A 21926-nucleotide genomic window follows, 5' to 3' on the forward strand; every position below is an offset into this window, starting at 1 on the left:
GTTTGATGGGATAGAGATGGGAGACTTTTTTGTCAGTTTCACATCCAGGTAACCCACTTTTGCTTCGGCATGTTTACTCTTTGATTATTGGGTGAGCTGAGGGAAGCACTATCTCCCGCCTGCCAAAACCAGGCTGGCAAGCTGTCACAACACCAATGAAGATGCATATACCACCTGGGTGTTTGTAGGTGACACACATTCACACAAACTCATGCACGCACATCCTATACACACAAGTACGCTTTTATGCACATGTTTAAGAGAAAACACATTTACTTCTTAAAATATTGGTAGGTTTTTCGACAGCAAAATATATTCCTGTGGTGCTTTTAGTAAGAACACTATATATCTGAAGGAATTAAGAAGACATAGCAAAACACAGCTAAACCACACCTCCCTTTTAGTAATATGAAATTACCAAAGTAACTGAAAATGCTATGAAATTCTTCCCTTCAGAAATATTTATATCTTGAAAAACATTTTTATTACATCTTTAATTACTTTTTGTTATAAATTCTCCTTACTTGCCTGAAATCGTTTTGTCTATAGCCACAAGACTTTTTTACCGGACGCTTTTTTGAGGCCACAAGCCACAAATGTTGGGAACCACTGGTTTAATGTTTAACAATGTGTTGTATTTTATAAGCTGAGGGTATTTTTCCTTTGTGTAAAATCTTAATTTGAAAACTAACTAAGTGTATTGGAGCAAAAAGTATAATATTTCCCTCTGAAATTAGTAGAAGTATAAAGTAGCAGAAAATGGACATACTTAAGCAAAGTACAAGTAACTTACAAGTAAAATTGTTCTTAAGTACAGTACTTGAGTAAATTAACTTTCCACCACTGCATGCCCCAGTAGCAATTACACTCTTACATAATAGTCGGCTGCAAAGCATACTATAGGAGATTGACTCTCTGTTTCTAGCCTTAATGCTTTGTGCTTTGAAAATCTGTGTTGTCACTTCCACCAGTGCTTAAAGAACGGATACACTCACAAACACTTACTTTTGGCCCCCCAGTCACAGATATGCAGGATAACTCTTGGTGGGCAAAATAGTGCTTGCCCCTCCTTTATTGATCACCATCCAGGTGCCCTTCAACGGGGCTCCGAACCTCCTGCTGTTTGAGTTTGGTTGTACTGAGTACTTTTGTACTATGTGTGTGAAGCAGGGCATTGCTGAAAAAGAGAAATTACCACATTTTTAGGCATTTGCCTGCATTGAAAAAATTAATTGAATCAACAGAGTAAAATTTAAGCCTAAAAAAGTGTAGTTGTCTGAGTGTGAAATAGTCGATCAGAGCAACATTTGTCCATTCTTGTTTTGACTGGACATCTGGCATGTGTGTAAGAAAAACTGACTCTGCCTGGGAGTGCTTCAGTTGTGGCACACACATTATCTGAGTGTGTGTGTGTGTGTGTGTGTGTGTGTGTGTGCGTCCTGTGTGTCTGTGTTTGTGCGTGTGTCTGTTGTATCCTGAGATGACAGATGAGAGGTTTGCATCAATATTTGAACAAAGCGTTCTGGCATATCTTTCTTTGGAGGCCATGCTGTTTTTAAAAGTCTGAGAGACAGAGCAGAAATTGCCTGTGTGACTCCAGTTGCAAAGAAATTACAAGTTATAGAGTAGATTTAGAGCTCCAGGGATTGCTGCAGCCTGACTGAAGTTGCTGTTAGGCTTGCCTGGGGACAGGGAGGAGAAGAACCAGGAAAGAAACAGGGATGTGATTTTAAATAATGGTATAAGATCTGGTTATTGCCCACCTACCATCTTGAATTTTACTGTAGTTTGGGGAGATGTTGGAAATAGATGGCAACTTAGCTGTACTCTTATAGACAACACACATTTTAAGAGAAGCATCTGTGTGCATCCAGCTGGTGTCAGTAGGGGTGTAACAGTATGTGTATCCATCTCAAACCATTCGGTACCAACTTTCCTCGGTTCGGTATGCTCCATGACCCAAACAATTACTGTCAAAATAAAAAAAATTTAATAATCTACTTACTCTGATGTGCCAAACAATAATTCTAGAGCACGGGTTCCACCCGAAATGTTGTGACAGTGTGCCACTTAACTGGCTTAGCCAAGTTAGCCTGGTTACCCTGGTTACCATGGTTACCCTGCTCATGTAGTGTCGCTGCTGTTGGAATGACAAATGAGAGACCCAAGCTGGACGATCCTCTCATGACATTGACTGAGTGCAACACTATTATTAAAATATGCACCGTTATCCCTGTATTTAAACGATATCACATCACCCTGTCGCCCTCCCCGCTCTGTGACAGTCAGCTTTTCAGTCCTCCAAAGCCATTCGGAACAACTATAAACACATTTGATTTTGTGATTTTCGTGGTCAGACAGCACGTCATAAGAAGTAGCTCTGAGAGAACATAAATCAGCATAAAATAGCTGTCAGCAGGTGTCCTGACTCCTTGCAAGAAACAGAAAGGTTGTTTTCCTGTGTTTCCCACAGCAGCACAACTAAACTGTTTCAATAATAGTTTTGACCAATGAGCCATTGTTGGATGTTTGCATTTTTTCAAAATAAAGGGCCAAAATGTTATTTTCTACCTTTCTTTTTTTCCTGTTGTACCGAAAAGGTACTGAACCATGACCCCAAAACATGCATTTTGTGTATCGTTAAACCCCTACCTGTCAGCTTGTCACCTCTAGCTGTAGGCTCATGTGTTTTTATGTGGATGAATCATGGATAGTGTCAGCAAAACACCGAACACAGTCAGGCTTTTACATGTTATCGCCTCTCTCGCCCCATTTGCTGTTGTCCTGGGAGTCAAATAACTCCATCTTTGCCTGCCTGTCTCTCCCCTGTGGCGAACCTGTCATTCAGAGATCTCTGCAGACAGAGAGGAAGTGGGTGTGGGAGCTGTGCATCACAAAGGTTGTGATCCTTCAGTGGGCCCAAGTTGGCTAAGGACCCAAAAAGAAGTGCCTTTCTTTTTGGACTCGCAAGTTTATAAGCATTTCCTGAAAATGCTGAACATTTTATTTTGCACTGTCTTCCTGCCATGCACCCGGTTGATCTGAACAGATGCTCCCCCAGCACTTCTCACTATCTTCAACACCCACCTATCATCTGCTTCACCAATCTCCCTCCACCCCCATCTCCTCTGCTAGCTTCAACTCTGATCCTCAATCTAGACCATCCATCTGCTGCATGGATTTGCGTCAATACTGCATATGAAGACACCTCACACTGGGCATATATAATTAATGCAGCGCTGACCATTTCCAAGCTGTATTTATTCATATATTTACACAGACATTAGCCTGAAAGTCAGTGTTTACACAATGGCAACGATACTTAGCAGCAAAAAGAAATCCACAAAATGGATCCCCGTTCACCAACTAACTTATTCCTCAAACCTGAAATGTCAACATGATGAAGTAATTAACCAAATATGATGCCACTGACTCTTAATTAACAAACTAATAATTAATTAGTAGATTTGTTTAATTCCTGGCTAAGCTAAGCTGCTTCCTGCTTATTAATACTGAATGCTGTGTAGTGAATTAAAGCAGTTGGCAAACTTTACTTCTTTGCTTCTGCCCAGTTTTTTCCAGTTGCTTGGTCTTTCAGACTAAGTATAATAGAACTGGTAATGCAAGTTATTTGTTATTATGTCGTCATTGCAGCATTTTTAAGATATTAAGATGCTCAAAAATAATTTTGAAAATGAGATACACGATAAAATGTTTTAGGCTTCAAGCCACTGATTATTGGACAACACATCAAGGCAATGTAGCATTTTATTAAAGCCATATATTCTCTCCCCCCTCTCTCTCTCTCTCTGTAGTGCTCTCTTTCTTTTACACAAACACACAGACACCGCTCTCGGTTTTGCTCTTGTTAGTGGCCAGGCAGATAATTCACATAAAGTATAAGCTGGAGACTTGTTTTATGGTGCCCCACACCTGTTGGAGGATTGAAATCGGAGATAATGTGCCATTGTGCCGGTGGAAATTTGAATTCATTTTGGGTGCAAAAGGGGCAAAAGTGTAGAGAATGGCAGTGTTGTGATTACTGAAACTGCAAGAGCAAGGGCATTTATATCCATTACAACTCTTTCAGACCGAAGCAAATGTGTTTCTTCTGGATGTTTCAACACAAATTGTCAAACTTGTTGAACCAAATCTGCCTGCAGCTGGGGTTTTGTACAGGTCTGACTCTTCAGGGAGGACACGGCTTACTATTGTAACAAGTACAATATCTAGTAACCCTGTAGCTGCTACGGTGTAGTATAGTACTGCAGAGATACTAAACAAGAAATGATGTCTAGCCCTCTGCCATAAATTCAGTTCAGAACATGATTAAAAATGTTTGCATGCACCTTTCAAAAAGATGTGACCAAATGAAGGAGACAAATCATAAAACATTATTAAATCTCAAGTGTAAGAGCACTACTGTGACCAGTTTTAATTATGGTGAAACAACCCTGTTAGGTGAGTGACATGAAGCTGCAGTTGTCAACCAGGGTTTGCACAAACATTAATGACCCATATTAACCCAGTACTAATTGTTTTTTACAAATGGTCAAACACAGGTTGAACTTGTGTTCAGCATCCCTTGTATATAAGGGGTTTGTGTGTTTAAGTGGTGTAACAATTACTTCCTGTAAAGGGCGGCAAGGGGTTGAGGTTCAGAAAGAAACAGCCTCCGGAACAAAACAGATTCTCCTGCAATCAGTTTTGCACCCCAGGAATCGGAAGTGTTTGCTGTACGGGAGCTGTTCAAAGCCTTAAACTGACTTGTTGGTCTGTTTGCAGGTGTTACAATGATCTGAAGTCTTGTTACAAGTGTACTGTGCTCCCAGTGAAAAGTTTAAAGAATATTTTGTTGCACCCTTCTCTTTCCTCGTGGATGTACGTGACACTCAGCTTGTTGTCTTGTGCAATCCACCAGCGTGTCCTTGTTTCTGTGATATTGTGATCCAGGCGTGGGTTGTTGCATCACTGGATGAAGTCATTCAACACCAGGCCTTGATCTGAAGTCTGAGCTCCACGGCAGGAAAGACGATCCATGTCATCTGCAAATTTCATGACATGGGAATTGGTGTGCAGAACAAAAAGCAGCAGGAAGAGGACACATGTCTGTTGGGGCTCAGTGTTTGTGTAGTGACAGTTAGAGTACCTACCACTGACAAGGAACCTGTGTTATCCATAGCAGTTTGTCTGTAAGAATATGAGATTGCAGTGTACTGAATTTGGAGGAGAATTTGGCAAACATCAGCCTGGCTGTTGCCTCTCCAGATCGCTACAAGTGTGCTGGAGCAGCAGTCATATTTCTCTGTGTGAAACAGCCTGTGCTACCACCCAAAGGCTTTACCACATTAGTCCAATCAGCTAGGGGCTCTTTCCCACTTATTTCTTTTAGATTTTCACTAAAAGCTATGAATACATTGAGCTGACATAAGAGACCACACTTTGCCCATTGCTTTTAATTTTGCATGTGAAGTGATGGAGTGTTTGCTTAAGGAAATCAAAAACGTTTTTGAGTCCTCTTACAGGTCGCATCACAGCAGACTGTGTCCACATCTTTGGCTAAAGTTTGTTTGTGTGCGAGACAAACAGAGTAGCTACGAGAGAGAGAGAGAGAGAGAGAGAAAGAGAGAGGGTGTCTGATAGAGTCATCACTCAGCCCTTTGGCAGTGATATCTTGTTTTCCTCTCAGACTGGGCTAGATATATCTGTGCCCCTTATGTGTTATTGCCGGCAGGGTTGGCCCTGACTATGTTGGTGCCCTAGACGAGATTTTAGATTGAAGCCCCAAAAGATTTAGATTGGAGCCCCCAAAACAGTGTAACCTCCAGTCCAAGAACTTCAGATATGAATTCACTCTAAAAATCAATTTCCACAGTGGTACCTCAAGCCCAGACAATGTCCTCCCAGTCCAGGCTAGCCATCAGGAATTATGGACAGGGGGATAAAATTTTCCAAACTGGGCTCTCATCCACATGAACTCCAGCAGCACCACCACCCAACCACCCTTAGCTCTAATACCAACACGAGCCATTTCAAATAAGCTCATAGCCATTGGCCTTGCACTGACATAGATAGAGTCTCTTACAACCATTTCCAAATCCAGTGTCATCCAGGCTATGCTCTGTTTTGCATACATATACTCAATATGATTATAAAGTAGAAAAGGTCAAGTCAGTTATTTGAAAACACACACAGAGAAACTTTGTCTTTCAAATTAGACTGTGACAAAAAAAGGCAAGTGGGAGTCAAGATGCCATTCAGTGAGTGTTTGGTGGCATTTCCTTAGGTAGCACATGAAGTTTGGTGGCTGTCGTGCGAAAACTGACAGAACAGTAAGGCTTTGGACGATCAAACCAGATGAAAACCCATGCAAGTTAATTGGGAAAAAGACAGGAAAACATTAAGAAGGGAGAACATGTACATATTTCCAAAAGCTATATATAAAAACTTCCACTCATTTAGCACCCCTCCCTCATTTGGCGCCCTATGTGACCGCCTTTACGGCCTATGCCACGGGCCCTGATTACCGAGCTGAAGCCTTGGTTGTAGATCGCTGTGAGACCTGTGAAGCACAGGGCACAGCGGTCTCCTGAACGATGGCGTTGAGGCATGCAAAGGAGAGATATTGATCTTTGGCCTGCCCTGGACCATGCAGATGAAACAACTACGACATGTAAATAAGTCGTGTGAGCAGATGTCACCGTGGAGATTGTTTGAACAGCAGACGGAAACCCCACAGCACCATCAACGCCATCACATCCTGCAGCCGCATGTCATACGATAACATGAGTTATCTCATTGTGTGTACTTACTACAAGGTGCAGTGTCAGTGGGGCATCCTATAGTCCTTAGTGTTGCACTTTGTGATCTATATTCAGCAATTTCAAGAGCAAAGAAGATGTTATGCTGTTCCCAGAGACAGTTAAGTGCTTGTGTTTCCCCCTGGAGTCACATGTCCCACTGCCAGCCTGAGGTTAAATCACACCAGAGTTTCCTTTTCTGTGTCTCTCCTAATCTGTCTGCCGCAATACTATGCCACCTGCTGAATATGAAATGAAAATACTGAAAGTGAGGGGACAACTGACTCTGAAATAAAGCCTGTAATGCTCACTAAACCTCACCGTTGTTGATATGTGAGGTATTAGTTGCAGTGGCGTTGCTAAGCATTAGTATAATACCTGATCTATTAACAAATGAGTCATTACTTGGAGGGCTGTGGCATTGTTTGACAGCTGTGTGTTTGTGCATTCATGTTCCCATTTATCATCGTCTGGATGCGCACTCACGTCTATGTTTTGCATCTATCCAAACACAAACACACCATGTCAATGCTCCATGCGCAAAACAAATTGGAGCACTCTGTACAAGAAAAGCTTGCCTGGAGCTAGTCATTTTGAAATTAAAAGCATGTCTCTTAGTTCAGCCTCAGTTCCAGGAATGTGGGAGAGAATGTGAATGTGTCACGCGTAGGGAAGAGGAACTCTGAGCAAGGTGCTGTGATTCTCACAGCCAGGGAATCACGTAGGGTCTTTTATCTATTCCTCTCAATCAGGAGACATCCGGCAGGAAAGGTAGGAGGATTAGATTAGCTAGAGAGAGGGAGAGAGAAAGAGAGAGTGGATTCTCTAATCCTGATGGGGTTTTCACAGGTACACCCATCACGGTGGAGAAACATGCAGTGTGCAGCGGGGAGTTGGGATCGGGAGGGGCGGGTGTGGGACGGGTTTGCCTGACTAAAACCTTCACACTTGCATGAAAGAGGTTCCAGCAAACTAGGAGATTAGTCAGAGTGTAATTACACTTGCGGGGCCTCAGAAGTAGGAAAACGTGCGCTGTCTGGAACACACCTCAGACGGGCGGGGAAGAAGGGAATAATGCCTGTTAATGTGCTGCCAGTGTGTTGCCGGTGAATTCTTCAACTGAATTAACCGTCTTTAGTGAACACCAACATCGTGAGAGATCAAAGAAGTCTTCATGGGAGTACTGTACTGTAGATCTGTATGATCAACATTATGAAGCATCTATCTTGTTCAGTTTCACTAAGATGTTTATTCTAATAATTTATACTAATTCATTTGTTGTTGTTGTTGTTCTTTTATTGAAAAGGATTCTGCTTGCTCAGTGGCAGACGTGTGTTTTTGACATTTTTGATCACAGCTGCTTGTAACACAGTGTCTGTCAAAGAGCACTTATACTGATTTCTATTCTGGGGTTGCACTGCGTTAAAAACTGCAATGTGTTCCAGCTCCTGTCCTACAGCTCAGCTAGTTGTCCCAAGTGTCTTCCCCCTGGAAACTCAGTATTTCTCACCTTTCAACAAAATGTTTCTCCTGTTGCTATTTCTTAGCATACAGAGTAGAAAAACAAAGCATATATCGAGGCAACAGTGCAGTTGACATAACTCTAAGCCAATGCTTCCCAAATAAATCGGGTTACCAAACAACAACACCAAACAAGGATGGCATTTCTTTTATACATGCAAGTATTTCGAAGGTTTGCAAAATAAAGTGTAGCCTAGATTTCCTCAAAGTACCCTGTATTTAAAATATTTAATACCGTGATGCTCAAGAGGATTGGTTCTACAGTGGACTACAGTGTGTAAATTACTGTATTGTAATGCTGTGGCGGCAGAGAATGGATGGTGGGGATGGGGTGATGTTGGGTTGTGTTATTTCTTATGTTGTGCTCCGAAACGATTTATTTGAGGGAGACCTCGCTGTAAGGAATAATGGCTGCTAGCTGGGCCTGGTTGCAGTAGGGAGGGAGGGAGAGAGTGAGGGATAGTAGAAGATAGAGAAAGAGCTACAGTAGTAGTTAACTAAATTTTAACTGCTGGATTAGATGGAAGCTGTTTGACAGGGGATAAATCTGAGGTGGTTTCAATTAGTCATCTTGGTGCCACGGATTAATCATTTTGTTCTGTATTTCTGTGTGTCTCATTTTAATCTCATTTTATTCTTCAGGCCCCCGAGGTGAAAGCCTGCAGCATGGCCAGTCCGGGACCCTGCCCCACTTCCTGGAAGAGCCCGTTGATGCTTACATCATCAAGAGCAACCCAATCAAGCTCCGGTGTCAAGCTCGGCCCGCTCTCCAAATCTTTTTCAAGTGCAACGGGGAATGGGTCCACCAGAGCCAGCACATGTCTCAAGAGCACACTGACCTGGGAACAGGTACGACAAAAAAATGATTCTGGTCATTTGTGCACAGACAAACATGTCATATATATACAGAATATACAAACAAGTATACAAGCTAAGCCTTTCTCCTGTCATTTTAAGTTATAAGGGTAGCATTAATCTCTCGGATATCAAGTACTGATTTCTGAAGACTGAACTTTATGAGCTTTGTGACAATCCCTATGTCCTAAGTCCGACCCTGCATGTATATTTGCCTCACTTCTTTAGTGCGTATTGTATGTCACATTTGATATAACTGAAATGACAACTGGTAGACCATGAAACGCACCAACTTGTTCGATTTTAAGATTGACTTTGAACTCCGAATGGTGTCTTTTTCTGATGCAACTTTCTGAAATACAGTTGTTATTGTTTTAACATCAAAAATGAATTCATTCAAACTGCAAAGATTTTTTTTTTTTTCCTCTAATGCCCTTGTCTGTTTTATTGCATCACCTCACAATGGGTATTAAATATCTCATGAATTCAATTATGTTTATACAGCAAATTGAATAGCAATAATTGAAAAACTAAATTATATTTTCTTCTTCCCTCTGATATTGACTTGTATTGTAATTAAATAGAATGATTGTCAGGTGAACGTTGTAAACAGTTAAATCCAGTGGGGGGAAAGTTGGGTTTAAATTAGGTTGGTAGTCCAACTTTTGAAGTACTGTTTTGTTAAGTGTTGTGCTCTTTTGCAAAACCTCCTATCTCGAATCCATATAAACTTATTTGCCACACTAATAATTATTCCTAGGTCTGCACTGAACATCAGAATCATCATCTAATTGGATTATAACTTGCAGAAAGACATCAGGATGAAGGTAAAATATTTATCTGCCTGCCTTGGCTACTATTAGTGCAACAGTGTTGATACTTCACTTAACACACAGCACCAATCAATATCTCCTTCCAGAGAAGAATGGACCTCTACATTTTTATCGCCTCTAGTCTGGATTCATAGCTCTGCTCTCATCTGGTTCCTTATCACCATATCATATCTGTTTCCACTGGGACAGACACGTGGACGGAGAGGCGCATAAGGAAAAGGGGATTGAAGGAGAGAGAATAAAAGCCAAAAATGAGAACATCCTAAAAATCCCCCTTGCACTTGAATTTCCTTAAGTAGAAAACTGGACTGTGAAAGGATGCGTCATCCTAAGCACAAGCTGCTGGAAGTCGTGACGAAGAGAGTACATGTGGAATTAGGGTACTTTATTAGTCTTTATTGTTACCTTGACCTCTGCTTGTTTAGCACCTCTGAAATAGATTTCAAAAACCAGACAGAAAACCTTTAATTTGAATGTGTTTTGAAAAGTGAAATAATTGTATCAATTACAGAGCATTTAGCTAAATTAGTGAGTCGTTCGTTGATTAGACTTAAATATACTTCAACATTGAGTTGAATTGTCGCAAAAGTTCTCAGTAAGTTTGATGTATTCTATTCTGGGGCTTCTTCCTGTCTATCAACACTTCAGACTGTCGCTATAGCACCAGTGCTGAAAGCCGAAGTGACAGTGTAACACATAGACAGACAATTCTTACTAAGTTTAAATTTCATGAAGGCATAAAATAGAGTTATGTTGTTTGTGGAGAGACTGGTAGATCCTCCTGCCAGTAATTAAAATGATAAATTCTACAGTTAATGTGAAGGTTAAGCATGTAAAACTACTTTGGTATGGTTAGGAAAAGATTGTCACCATGGTTAATATGAATATTACTTATTGATACAAGACAGGACAATGCATAACACTTTCAGCATAACCACAATCATTTCATTATCTTAAAGGAGATCATCTCATGCTTTTGTTTGGTTTTCTGTTAGTTTTATACTGTTATAATGACGGATGTCTATGTTAAACATGGTCAAAGTCCCAAAACTTGAGGTGAATGTATGTAAAAGTAAAGTGAAAAGCCAGGGCTTCAACCAGCGTGATGACATCAGACTGTTCATGCCCACAAACAGCCGTTCTGTAGCCTTTATTGTTTGGGTTGTTCTATGGGTTGGGGCTCGAACATGTACAGATGTACAGTATTAGTAATAGAAGTGAAATCCTACTTCTACTTTATGTTTACATGGAGACAGTAGCTAAAGTCTCCAGGGATGGCAATGTTGTTCTTTCTGTTCACCATTTTGGTCCAGAGTAAAACATCTCTATTGGACATTCGTGGTCTCCAGAGGATGACGCCTACTGATTTTGATGATCTCTTGACTTTTTCTTGTCTGTGTCTAATCTTTGGTATATGACCAAACAGTAGTAGTACAGAGCCTTTAGTCCACAATTTATGTAGGCAGATTTTTCACTTGTTGCTTTTGTTAAATACTATCAAAGCACAGTAGTTGTTCTGTTGGTTAAAGTGGTTGTCAAAACTTCTCACCAGGGTTCGCTTTTCATTATGAAGATGTTTTTGTCTTATCATTGATCATCTCAGTGCATATATCACCTTGTAATCAAACACAGGAGGGAACTAATTGAAAATGCAGTTCCAGCACTGCTGTATACAAGAAGAAAAACTACAACATTTGCATGAAGTGGTGGCCCTCTGGCATGACATAAAAATATCTTTCAGAGAAACTGTAACAACTACTTTATTGGATGATGCTTCAAAAGGAAAGAAAAGTGAAGAACACATTGTCCCCAAATTAATGCCAATATCAGTTGATTTTTAAGAACACTAGACTGGGCCATCTTTTACAGCCCACACTTGGATGTGACCACACACTCCAACAGAGTCCCTCTGAAAGCATTAAATGGCTTCTAATGTTGAAACTATCATTGCTTAATGCATCTTTTGTGCACAGTGGAATAGTCATTTCAAGCATGGCATTAATTTTTAGACCCAAAAAACAGATTTCACATTTCCTTTCAGTCTAATATTAAATGAGCAGCAGGATAAAAATGATTCCCTTTAATGTGGACTGCTTTGCTTTCAGATGTCGTTCCATTATATATTTATTTTGTTCTGCTCAGGTACATTGTGATGGGTTTTGAAACTAAAATGGAAAAAAAAAATAATAGCTAGTAGCAATATTGGCCATCATTTAATGGTTTTATGAAACAAGAATAATTCAAAGCACTCCGGTGCTTTTTCGGTGAAATTGTGTAAAAAATTTTAGCAATGTGTAAAACTAATAACTTCACATGTCTTTTCTTGTATTCTTTGATGCCTTTTTCAGAAAAAGCTGAATACAAAAAAATCCCATTCAGTATTGCTACAGGTTGAAAAAAAATCACTACTGCTTCATTATTGGGTTTAGCAGCTCAAAGTCAAAGTTCCCTTTATCTTGTGAAATATCTCGACATCTATTAGATGTATTTAGACAAAATTCTTCAGACATTAATGGCCCCCAGAGGATGAAGCTTACTGACTTTAGTGATGCCCTGGCTTTTACTTTACTGTTATTTTTATCCAGTTACATATCTACACATCTAATGAATGGATTTGCACAAATTTAGCGGATATTCATCGTTCATAGACAGTGAATAATGACTGTGGTTTGCCTTGAAATTCGGTTCAGATAATTCATGTCCCCCTCAGAATGAAATGGAATAACTTTGGTGATGAGGTCTAATCTTTTTATATGTTCCATACATTGGTTTATAACACAAAACTACCTGCAAAACTAATTACTTCAGCTGTACTTGGTGCCAATAAGCACATGCTAGCACTGCTGTGCCCCACATATACGCTAGTGTGGCTGTAGACTCTTCTTGTTTGCACATTGATTGAACGTGACACTCATTTTTATGGAGTAGATTATTCACTTGGCTCGTGGCCGACATGCTACATGTTTGGAAAGTAGCATGTGTTTTCTCTGTCTCTCCTTTTCGTTTCTCCTTCCATTACTCACTAATTGTCTTTCTTCGTTGCTTTCTCTTTTTAAAATGTTCTTTCATTCTTTCCTCTTAGCACTTCAACCCAACTAAGCTTTAACACATCTCCTTGTATTATAATATTGTGTGCTCAAGTTGAAGCCCCTGTAAGGGTGCCCTGCATGATGATGTGTGGCTTTGCCACTTTGGCATGCTTTAGCATTCCCATGTCTGAGATACAGAGGATTTCTCTGGACCTGATCAGGGATTTAGCGACTATCTTTCACTAACTGTGTCCATGTTACTGCTAAGGCTGTTTACACAGGCAGAGGTGGGCCGACATGCTACATGTTGAGAAAATCTCGCTTCAGCTAAGACATTTCTGGCTGTCCATCCGGCTTCATCTGTAGGAGGCAGTTGAACAGCTGTATCTCAGTAGAAGCTATTATAGTCTGAGTCAGGTGGTAGAATGGCCCCTGGGTTCAGCAGAGAGCAGGGGGCTGCAGCTATTAAAGCAGTAAGCTGTGAATTAAATGCAGACAGACTCAACAACAGATGCCCTGACACTATTCGACCAGAGGGGGTTGAGACAGAGGACAGAGACCGTATCTGTCCAGAGGTTGCTAACTCAACTAGGGAGATTTATTTGAGCTTTGTGTTGTGTTGTTTTTCTCAGATTCAGACCTTCCAGGAGACAGAAAGGCAGACAAAGAAAATAAATGTAGAAACCAAAATAAGAAAATGTCTATTAGAGCTTCTACGAATACCTTCAACTTCATTTGCCATAAGCATAAGAGAAGCTGGCTTTTTTAATTGTACATTACTATGTTTTAATAAAATATTCATGTCCCCTAGTCTTTGACTTTTCCTAGAATAATGTTGTGACGCATGCCCTATTGTTAAAAATAGTGAAGATGAAACCAGATTAAAAACGTGGGCATTTATATCTATAACCGCCACCTGGTAAAATTTAACCTGTATATGAAATGCATTTGTTTCTCTGTGGTTTATGTTTAAACATTTTAAGTTGCTAGGCAACTTGGAGTGTTGGAGTGTGTGATCTGACAAGTCGTAATTAAATGATAAAAAGAGCAGAGCAGAACGACCTGGAAAAAAAAAAAAAAAAAAACCTTTGCCAAGTGCCTGAAGTGGAGGAAAGCTGTCTGTGGGAAATTCACAGTCAAGGTGCTGAATTTCTGCTCAGAGTGTGTTTGAGGGACACGAAGAGTTCAGATGAAGATGATTTAGCCTACTCACAAATTCACTGTGAGTAAAACTTAGTTCATAATTAATTCATTTTTTGTTTTGCCATGTTACTGTTTATTGTTTATAGGCTATTTAGCCTAATTTGCCTGTTGCCTTACACTTTGCATGAACGGAACATCAAAAGAGAAATATATTTTTGCATTATGATGTTACAAATTTTAAAAAAAGCTTTAATGGTTACTTCAGGTTTCTTGGTGATGTGCTCTTAATTACACAGTGTTGAAATGAATTAAATTAATAATTGATAAGGTGAAAATGTGCTCTTGACTTTCTCATATCGATTTCGTTGTGACATCAAACCGATAAGTGCAGTGGATGTTTATCGTTATTATTATGGCTCATTATTGTCCATTTGGGGTATTTAGGTCAAACTTTTTCAAGGACCCCTAAACTCAATAATTAGACCACAGACCCCCATTTGATAAGATTTTTGTTTTTAGATGTTTTATTGCAGAAAGTGTATGAAACCCATGACCAGAATAGTCATACATTCTGTCATTGTGTTACTTGTGTTACCCCTCAAGGATCCCTGGGGGTCCCTGGACCCCACTTTGAGAACCACTGATTGAAAAAACATGAGTTATAATAAGAATAAGAATAAGAATAAGAATAAGAATAAGAATAAGAATAACTTTATTTGTATAGCACCTTTCATACGAAATGCTGCTCAAAGTGCTTTACATTAAAGACATAAAAAGAAGACAGACTTCAAGAACATTAAACAGGAAACGTGTAGATTAAAAGAAGACAAACAAGAAAAACAGTGCTCTGCATATAAAAAAACGAGGATACGAATAACTTAAAAAGGAAACACAGCTAAAATTCTTACTTAAAGCACATAATCAATCAGTGAAATGGAATAAAAATGTCTTAAAATGGAATAAAATTGCCTTAAAGATGGTGGGATATGGTGCTCAAGGAATGGTGTGACATAGCGCCATAGAAAGGCTGGGTTAAAAAGACATATTTTTAGGTGTCGTTTAAAGTTTTCAGCCAAGCCTGCATCTCTAATGTCTTTAGGTAAAGTGTTCCATAATTTGGGATGAATAATTGAAGAGAAGCTGCATCTCCATTTTTCTTTTGGGTAAGGTTATAGGTATCTAGCAAGCCTGCAGTAGAAGATCTAAGGGCTCGTGAAGGAACATAAAGCAACAGGGAGTCTGTGATGTAGCTTGGCCCTAACCCATTGAGAGAGCTTTATATACAAGTAGAGGGACTTTAAAATCGATTCTGGAAGACACAGGGAGCCAGTGTCGTCCAGCCAAGACTGAAGTGATGTGTTCTCTCTTTTTTGTTTTTGTTAGCAGTCTGGCAGCGGAGTTCTGAATAAGCTGTGATCTGTCAATGGACTTTTTAGGGAGAACCATAAAGTGCATTGCAGTAGTCCAACCTACTTGAGATAAAAGCATGAATTAGTTTTTCAGCATCTTGCTGAGTCAGGAATGGTCGAACCTTGGCTGAGATGAAAGAAGGCTGTTTTAGTCACTTTGCTTATATGGGACCTAAAGCTCAATCAGAGTCTAAAATGACTTCTACGCTTGTTACCTTTGGTTTGATCAAGGGAGTCAGGTTGCCAAGTCTTTTAAAGAGCTCATCCCTTTTTGCTTTGGGGCCAATTAGTAAGATTTCTGTCTTCTCCTCATTTAATTTTAAAAAGTTATTACTCATCCATCTATTGATTGCCGACAGACAGGCAGTCAGGGAGTTAAAAGTATCCTGGATCGCTTGGTTCAACAGATAAGTACAATTGTGTATCGTCAGCAGTGCTGTGGAAGCTAACATTATGTTCCCTAATAACATCACCTAGCGGGTTATCTCATAATGTGATGAATGTCATTTTATAATAATATCACACCCCCCAAATATGCAAATATGTCCTTCTAATACCCATTTTCAGTGTCATTTTAGACCGATTTATGTAGACGGCCATGCAAAGTGATTAGTGCTCTTAAAGATACTTAGATTATAAAACAAGAGGACCAAAACACAGGTGATGATTAAACAAACTAATTTTGTGACTTTAGACATTCCTCTGTGGAGACAATGCCTTAATACAATGACAGAATACATTTTTTAGTATTAAAAATGTGGTAGCCAGGCACACAGATAAATTTTACCCATTGGCAATTTAGATACAAACCCCTGGTGGTTCTAGTGTTAATATACAGTTTATTCCAACTGAACGAATCCTGTATTTCTCGATCTGTTAGAAGTGTAGCAGAGTAAAAAAATATATTTTTAACACCATGTAATGTCTAAATATTTTATACCTGCAACTCATCTTTTCTGCAAGCTAATCCTGACTGCTCGACTTTGCATGACAATGAGCGAGTGTGGGCTGTATTTTCCCTCTTTTAGTTAGTTTTAGTTCTTTTTTATTTTCTCAGATTCTAATCATGTAAGTTCTTGAAACATCAGACATGTACAGTGGGAAAGGCCTTAAATAGAAATAAACAATCTAATGTAAATGTGCATGCTGATGTCTTATGCATTATAACAATCCCTCCAGGAAATCATGATGTGGCGATCATAATAATTAATGCATTTGTGGGGGCTTGCAATTTTGCAAAATTCCTGTGATTTCTCAGCTTTAAAGGTGCTACTAGGATGATTTTGACATAAATATATCATCTTAAATTTAACGTCCATACCTTGCATTGAGAATGAAAGACAATTGCGACGAGTCCATCGATATCCTTTATTTTGTATTGATAATTGTATTGATTGTATGACCAGGTGGGATTCACAGGAGTTCTGCTGAAGGCATTACGGCACAAAGTAAGCTTTTCCACCTTTCCAAACAAAACTTGCTTTATCAACAAAAATAACTCCTCATTTACAGTCAGCAAGGCTCATCAACCTCTCCTCTCATCATCAAAATAAACCCCTTGTCTGTTTACTGGAAAAAAAGAGCAAAACAGGAAGTGACGGGGTTTATGGGAAATGTGGTCTTAAAGAAATTGCAATTTTTTTCCTTGACATGCAATTTTTGCCAATTCACGCAATTTTACTGCAAAAAAAAATCACATAAATCTTTACAAATTGCATACAAAATCGAGCATTTTTGATTGCAACAAATACAAAAAAACTCTGCGAAATCCTTGAGGGACTGATTATAAGTTTAAGCATTATTATGTGTCAGACAGATACTTTAAAAATCGTTTGTTGCACCACAAAGACAATCTTGTGCAATTGACATCAGGCTATTCTGGGCAGACCACATCTATTTAGAGCAGGATGCCACAGTGCATGTAACTTAACTCTCACCTCTTCTCTGAGATAGCAACACATACAGAAGTGTCAGGTGTTGAAAGAATTGTCTTTTCTTGACTCGTGGTTTATGTATTTCCTACTATACTGTCAAAAAAAATAAATAAATAAATAAAAGCTTGCAGCCAAGAGACAATAGATGAAATTCTTATTTTTTTCTTTAGATACTAGTGTACGACTATTGTCATCTATTTGATTTACACGACCGAGAGTTCAAAGACTTTCATCAACAGTATAAATTTCTTTTTTTCCAAGATTTAAACCAGACACTGTTGTCATGTATCATTGCAAGATGTAGTGTAGGTTGTAGAATCTCTAATGAATGCCCATTTGTTATCATTATGCAGTTATTATGAATAATGCCATTGCTTTGCTTTTCAAACCATTAACTGGGAAATGGTGTGCTGTCAGCCTGAAATATATTGCATCTATCGATAAAGAAATGTTTCATGAGAAATTTCATAAAAGAGGACACTGAGTGTCGGACATCCAAATAGTTTCTCTTATTGTGTTGCCATTATCAGTTTGATATTACTTGTTCTTTTGTCTGTTGTTGTTTTTTGATTTTCTATATTTGAGTTCTTTGACTAAAGGGGTGTGAAAAACATTTCCCTGACTAACTGCATTATTGACAAATTGTATAGTGACATATAAGAGCGGAATGGTAATGTGTAGTGACTAAAATGTTGGTCCAGTGAAGACATTAGACTGAACACAGCAAGATGCATGAATCAGTTATGAGTTCTGGGGAATCAGAATGCATTTGCCAGGTGTTAGTTACACAGATTATGCACACACTAAAAAAGCAAAGACTCTTGAGTGTCTGTTAACAGGAAAATGGTCCAAATATTGAGTGGTGACAGCAAGAAGATTATGATTGGATAATGAAAATTATAAAACAGTGAGGTATGAACTAAACCAGACTGTGAGACAGTCTGTGGTGATAAACATTACCCTCTTAGCCAGTCACATTACTGTCCTCTTACCTTTTGAATAGCTGTAGCAATCACAGGAGCAGTTTGAAAAAGCTCATTCAAAGGAATTCCAAGTAGGAAAATAATGTTGAGTGGTGCAGAGTGGCACAACAGATCTGCAGCCAAAGGCAGATGGTGTGGTATTTTAAGATGAATTTATGTTTGTAGAGATACAGAGAAATCCAGTGAGAATTATGTCATGTTTTCTATGATATTGCACCAGTAATCTACTATAGGCACTATAAAATTTGAACATAACTATGGAAATAAATAATAGAAACAATAATAGTTTGTTTAAACCATTAATATGATTGGATCAATAAAAAAACTACATTAGTAATTCTGCTGCATTACTTCATATCACGGCTAAAAATTTATTTCAAGAATTAAAATGAGATATACCACTTTTTACTTTTGCCAGACAAAAAAAGGAGGACATGAATCACAGGAGAATTGCTTGCTGGTAATACAGTGTTTTGGATGAGAAAAAGAGACAGAAATAAAGAAACAGAGGGTGAGAATAAGTGGTGAAGTGAACAGAGTGAAATTTTAATTGTCTCATTGTTTTTCACTGCTGCATGTGTCCAGCACATCCACATGATGTCACGTACATTGAACTGAGACAATACCGAGTTCCAGCTGACCAGCTTGATGTGTGCAGAAGTCTGTGCCGTTATTCTGTAGCAACCCAGCGCTGTTTGCACATGATTTAATCAATGTAAGCACAGTGAATCACTGCGTGTAACGACTCTGCTCAGCGCACTACTTTTCAAATTGGAGGCTGCAGATTCATCACATATATCTGTCCTCCTGCTTCAGTCGGTTGTAGGGATTTAATCACAGTAACTGAAGGAGAAGGCTTTCATATTTTTGGTATAAAGCACCTGTGGATGACAGAAACTTGTGATTATCATCTATTAATAGTTAATTCCTTGCAGAGTGTGTTTCTGAAATCACATATACTCTTTTGCAAATGTTTAATTAAAGCAGTTTGTTTATATTATTAGCATTATTCCTGGAATTTTTGCACATGTCTTCTAAGGATTTAGTTTGCACTCACTGACAGAATCACCATAATACCAAGTGAGTGACACCGAAAACAAACCTGGCTGTCAGATGTCTATTCTCAGCACTTCTGTGATTCAGTTTTCACCAAAATATCAGCACAACTGCCTCATTTGAATGAAACTACTATGTGTTTGTGCCTTTTCGTCCTCCCACCGTTGTGCTGAACATGCTGCGCCGCCAAACTGAAAAACACCAAAATGTCAAAGTGCTGTTTGTTGTAGTCTTTGCACTTCTATGAAAATCAAGCCATTGGTGGGTTACCAAACAACAAAATGCCAACCAGGTATGCCTGTAAATGACAAAACAGAGCATCGCACTTTCACATCACTGTCTTTGGCTTGACACCTGCAACAGTTGCAGTCAAAATGTAAGACTGGAACTGGTAACTTCAGTGGCCCAGTCAAAACACCCACAAGACCAAAAGAGACAGGGCTTGGCTGTTTATCCAAGAACTGTATCTTAATCTGCCCAAAAGAAAAACAGCTTAAGGGTCCTCTTAATTGTCCTCTTGATATCTCTAGAGGTGAAGAAGTGAGCAGGTTCTTACTCAGTTTACCTCTTCCACTCCCGCCACCCTACCATAGACTCATTTCTGGGGGGACAGCAGATGTTTAGGGGGAGATAGCAGGTCAACAGTATGTGCCACATAGAAGTAGTATACATCATCTAAAAGCTGGGAGCCTGAAGATCAATTTGAGATGCAGCTCAGCACTTGTGTGTCAAGTTTTTCCAGTAACAAATCTGTAATGAACAAAGTTTAGAGTGTATAAGGGCTTAGAACATTATGATGGAAATATATGATGGTCATGCCCATGCTCAGTTATGTCTCATAAATCATTGCAGCAATTTTTGGATTGATACCATTTGTTATACAGATTTGGTGCAAAATGTAACCATTTTTGACCCCTCAAAAATTGATAAAAATGGTCAAAAATCCTTCCAAAATACAACATTAAGAGACCAAGACGTTGAGGAACACCACAGAAAAATTTATGCTGTGATTTGGTATTTCAAAACTTTTGACATGTGGAGATTTCTGTAAGAATTGCATTTTTCGGCAATTGGACGACGAGCACTTCTGTTCTGGAAATTGCTCAGAAACTCCCTTATTGTCAATATACCCAGGAAAGCCATACATCCTCTGAATGTCCTAGGTCTCTAGTTTGTAGTTGTAAAGTTTCATGAGGCTGTGATTATCCTAGAGGTAACAATAGGTCATTTTATACAGTGAGATCAAGTTTCAAAAATGGTCTCACTACAATGAAATGTAGTGAAACCAAAATCCAGTGAGACCACATGAATAGAGTTGGGCTCATTGAATCCACAAGAGTCTCAGCTTTCCAGTCATACCAAATTTATGCAATTCCAAAACTGTTCAGGGACCCAGTATGCAGAAATATTCAAATACACTATTTTTAGAATAGGCAAAAATAACACATTTATGCTGCATGCAAAAAAACTGCATGGTTTTTGCCCAAAACTGCATGGGATTAGCATAAAGTGGGCATGTCTCTAAAGGAGAGACTCAAGGGTACCCATAGAACCCATTTTCTCTCAGATATCTTGAGGTGAGAGGTCAAGGGACTCCTATGAAAATGGCCATGCCAGTTTTTCCCTCACCAAAATTTAGCCTCAATTTGGAGTGTTATTTAGCCCCGTTACCAACAAGCTAGCCTGGTTGGTACCAAAGGATTCCTTACATCGCCTAGTTTCATATGATACCAGTATCTTCACTGTAGCTTTAAAACTGAGCCCACTACAGTCCCTGGAAGACAGTATATTACCCGCGGACACCAGCGTCACCAGGGAATGGAAGAGTTTAAGGCCCCTTTACTCTGGGCGATTTTGGGCTGCCTGAGATGAAAGTTTGACAATCCTGAGAGGAAACATAGTAATAATCTTTCATGCCTGTCATCAATCCAAAACGGTTTTCCTAGATTGCACTGTGAGACACGTCTACCAATGACCGATTTGGAGCTTTGGTGATCAAACGGCAGCCTGAGGCAAAATTCTGACAGTGTCAGAAATTTATGACCAAATTATCACATTGTGACTGCTGCTACGACCCATGTCTATAAATCAAACAATCAGAATACAGCATGTAGTTACACAGAATAAACTGGCCAGCGTGACATTATGACATTAAATGCAGTTGGTTAATAAAGTTTAGGGGGAAAATACACTTGTTCTCCTTAATACATCAATGGCACACAAAAACCAAAAGGATGGAAATGAAACAAAAATGAAGTTTTTGTGACTTTGCTGCACTTTTAAAACATATGAGCTGTGCAGATGGATGACACAAACTGATGATGTGGCTTTGCTTTCGTATGCTTTCTTTTACTTACATCATA

At 39.2% G+C, this 21926-nt stretch overlaps 1 protein-coding gene across 2 annotated transcripts in view; it reads left to right on the top strand.

The window, feature by feature from the left end:
• Positions 1-21926, top strand: part of LOC121885597 (netrin receptor UNC5D-like) — a 180761-nt gene that overhangs the window by 104747 nt on the left and 54088 nt on the right. The window contains exons 1-2 of one of the 2 annotated variants that reach the window (XM_042395212.1): positions 9084-9170; positions 9937-10003. Coding sequence is in view for 1 of the 2 variants with exons in the window: in XM_042395211.1 (XP_042251145.1) it covers positions 8964-9170 (207 nt within the window). In the remaining variant the exon portion in view is untranslated. Of the gene's footprint in view, positions 1-8963; positions 9171-9936; positions 10004-21926 lie in introns of those variants that run through there. The other variant, XM_042395211.1, reaches the window with a different exon arrangement.

The sequence above is a fragment of the Thunnus maccoyii genome, chromosome 19 (assembly GCF_910596095.1).
Source record: "Thunnus maccoyii chromosome 19, fThuMac1.1, whole genome shotgun sequence".
Classification (NCBI taxonomy): domain Eukaryota; kingdom Metazoa; phylum Chordata; class Actinopteri; order Scombriformes; family Scombridae; genus Thunnus; species Thunnus maccoyii.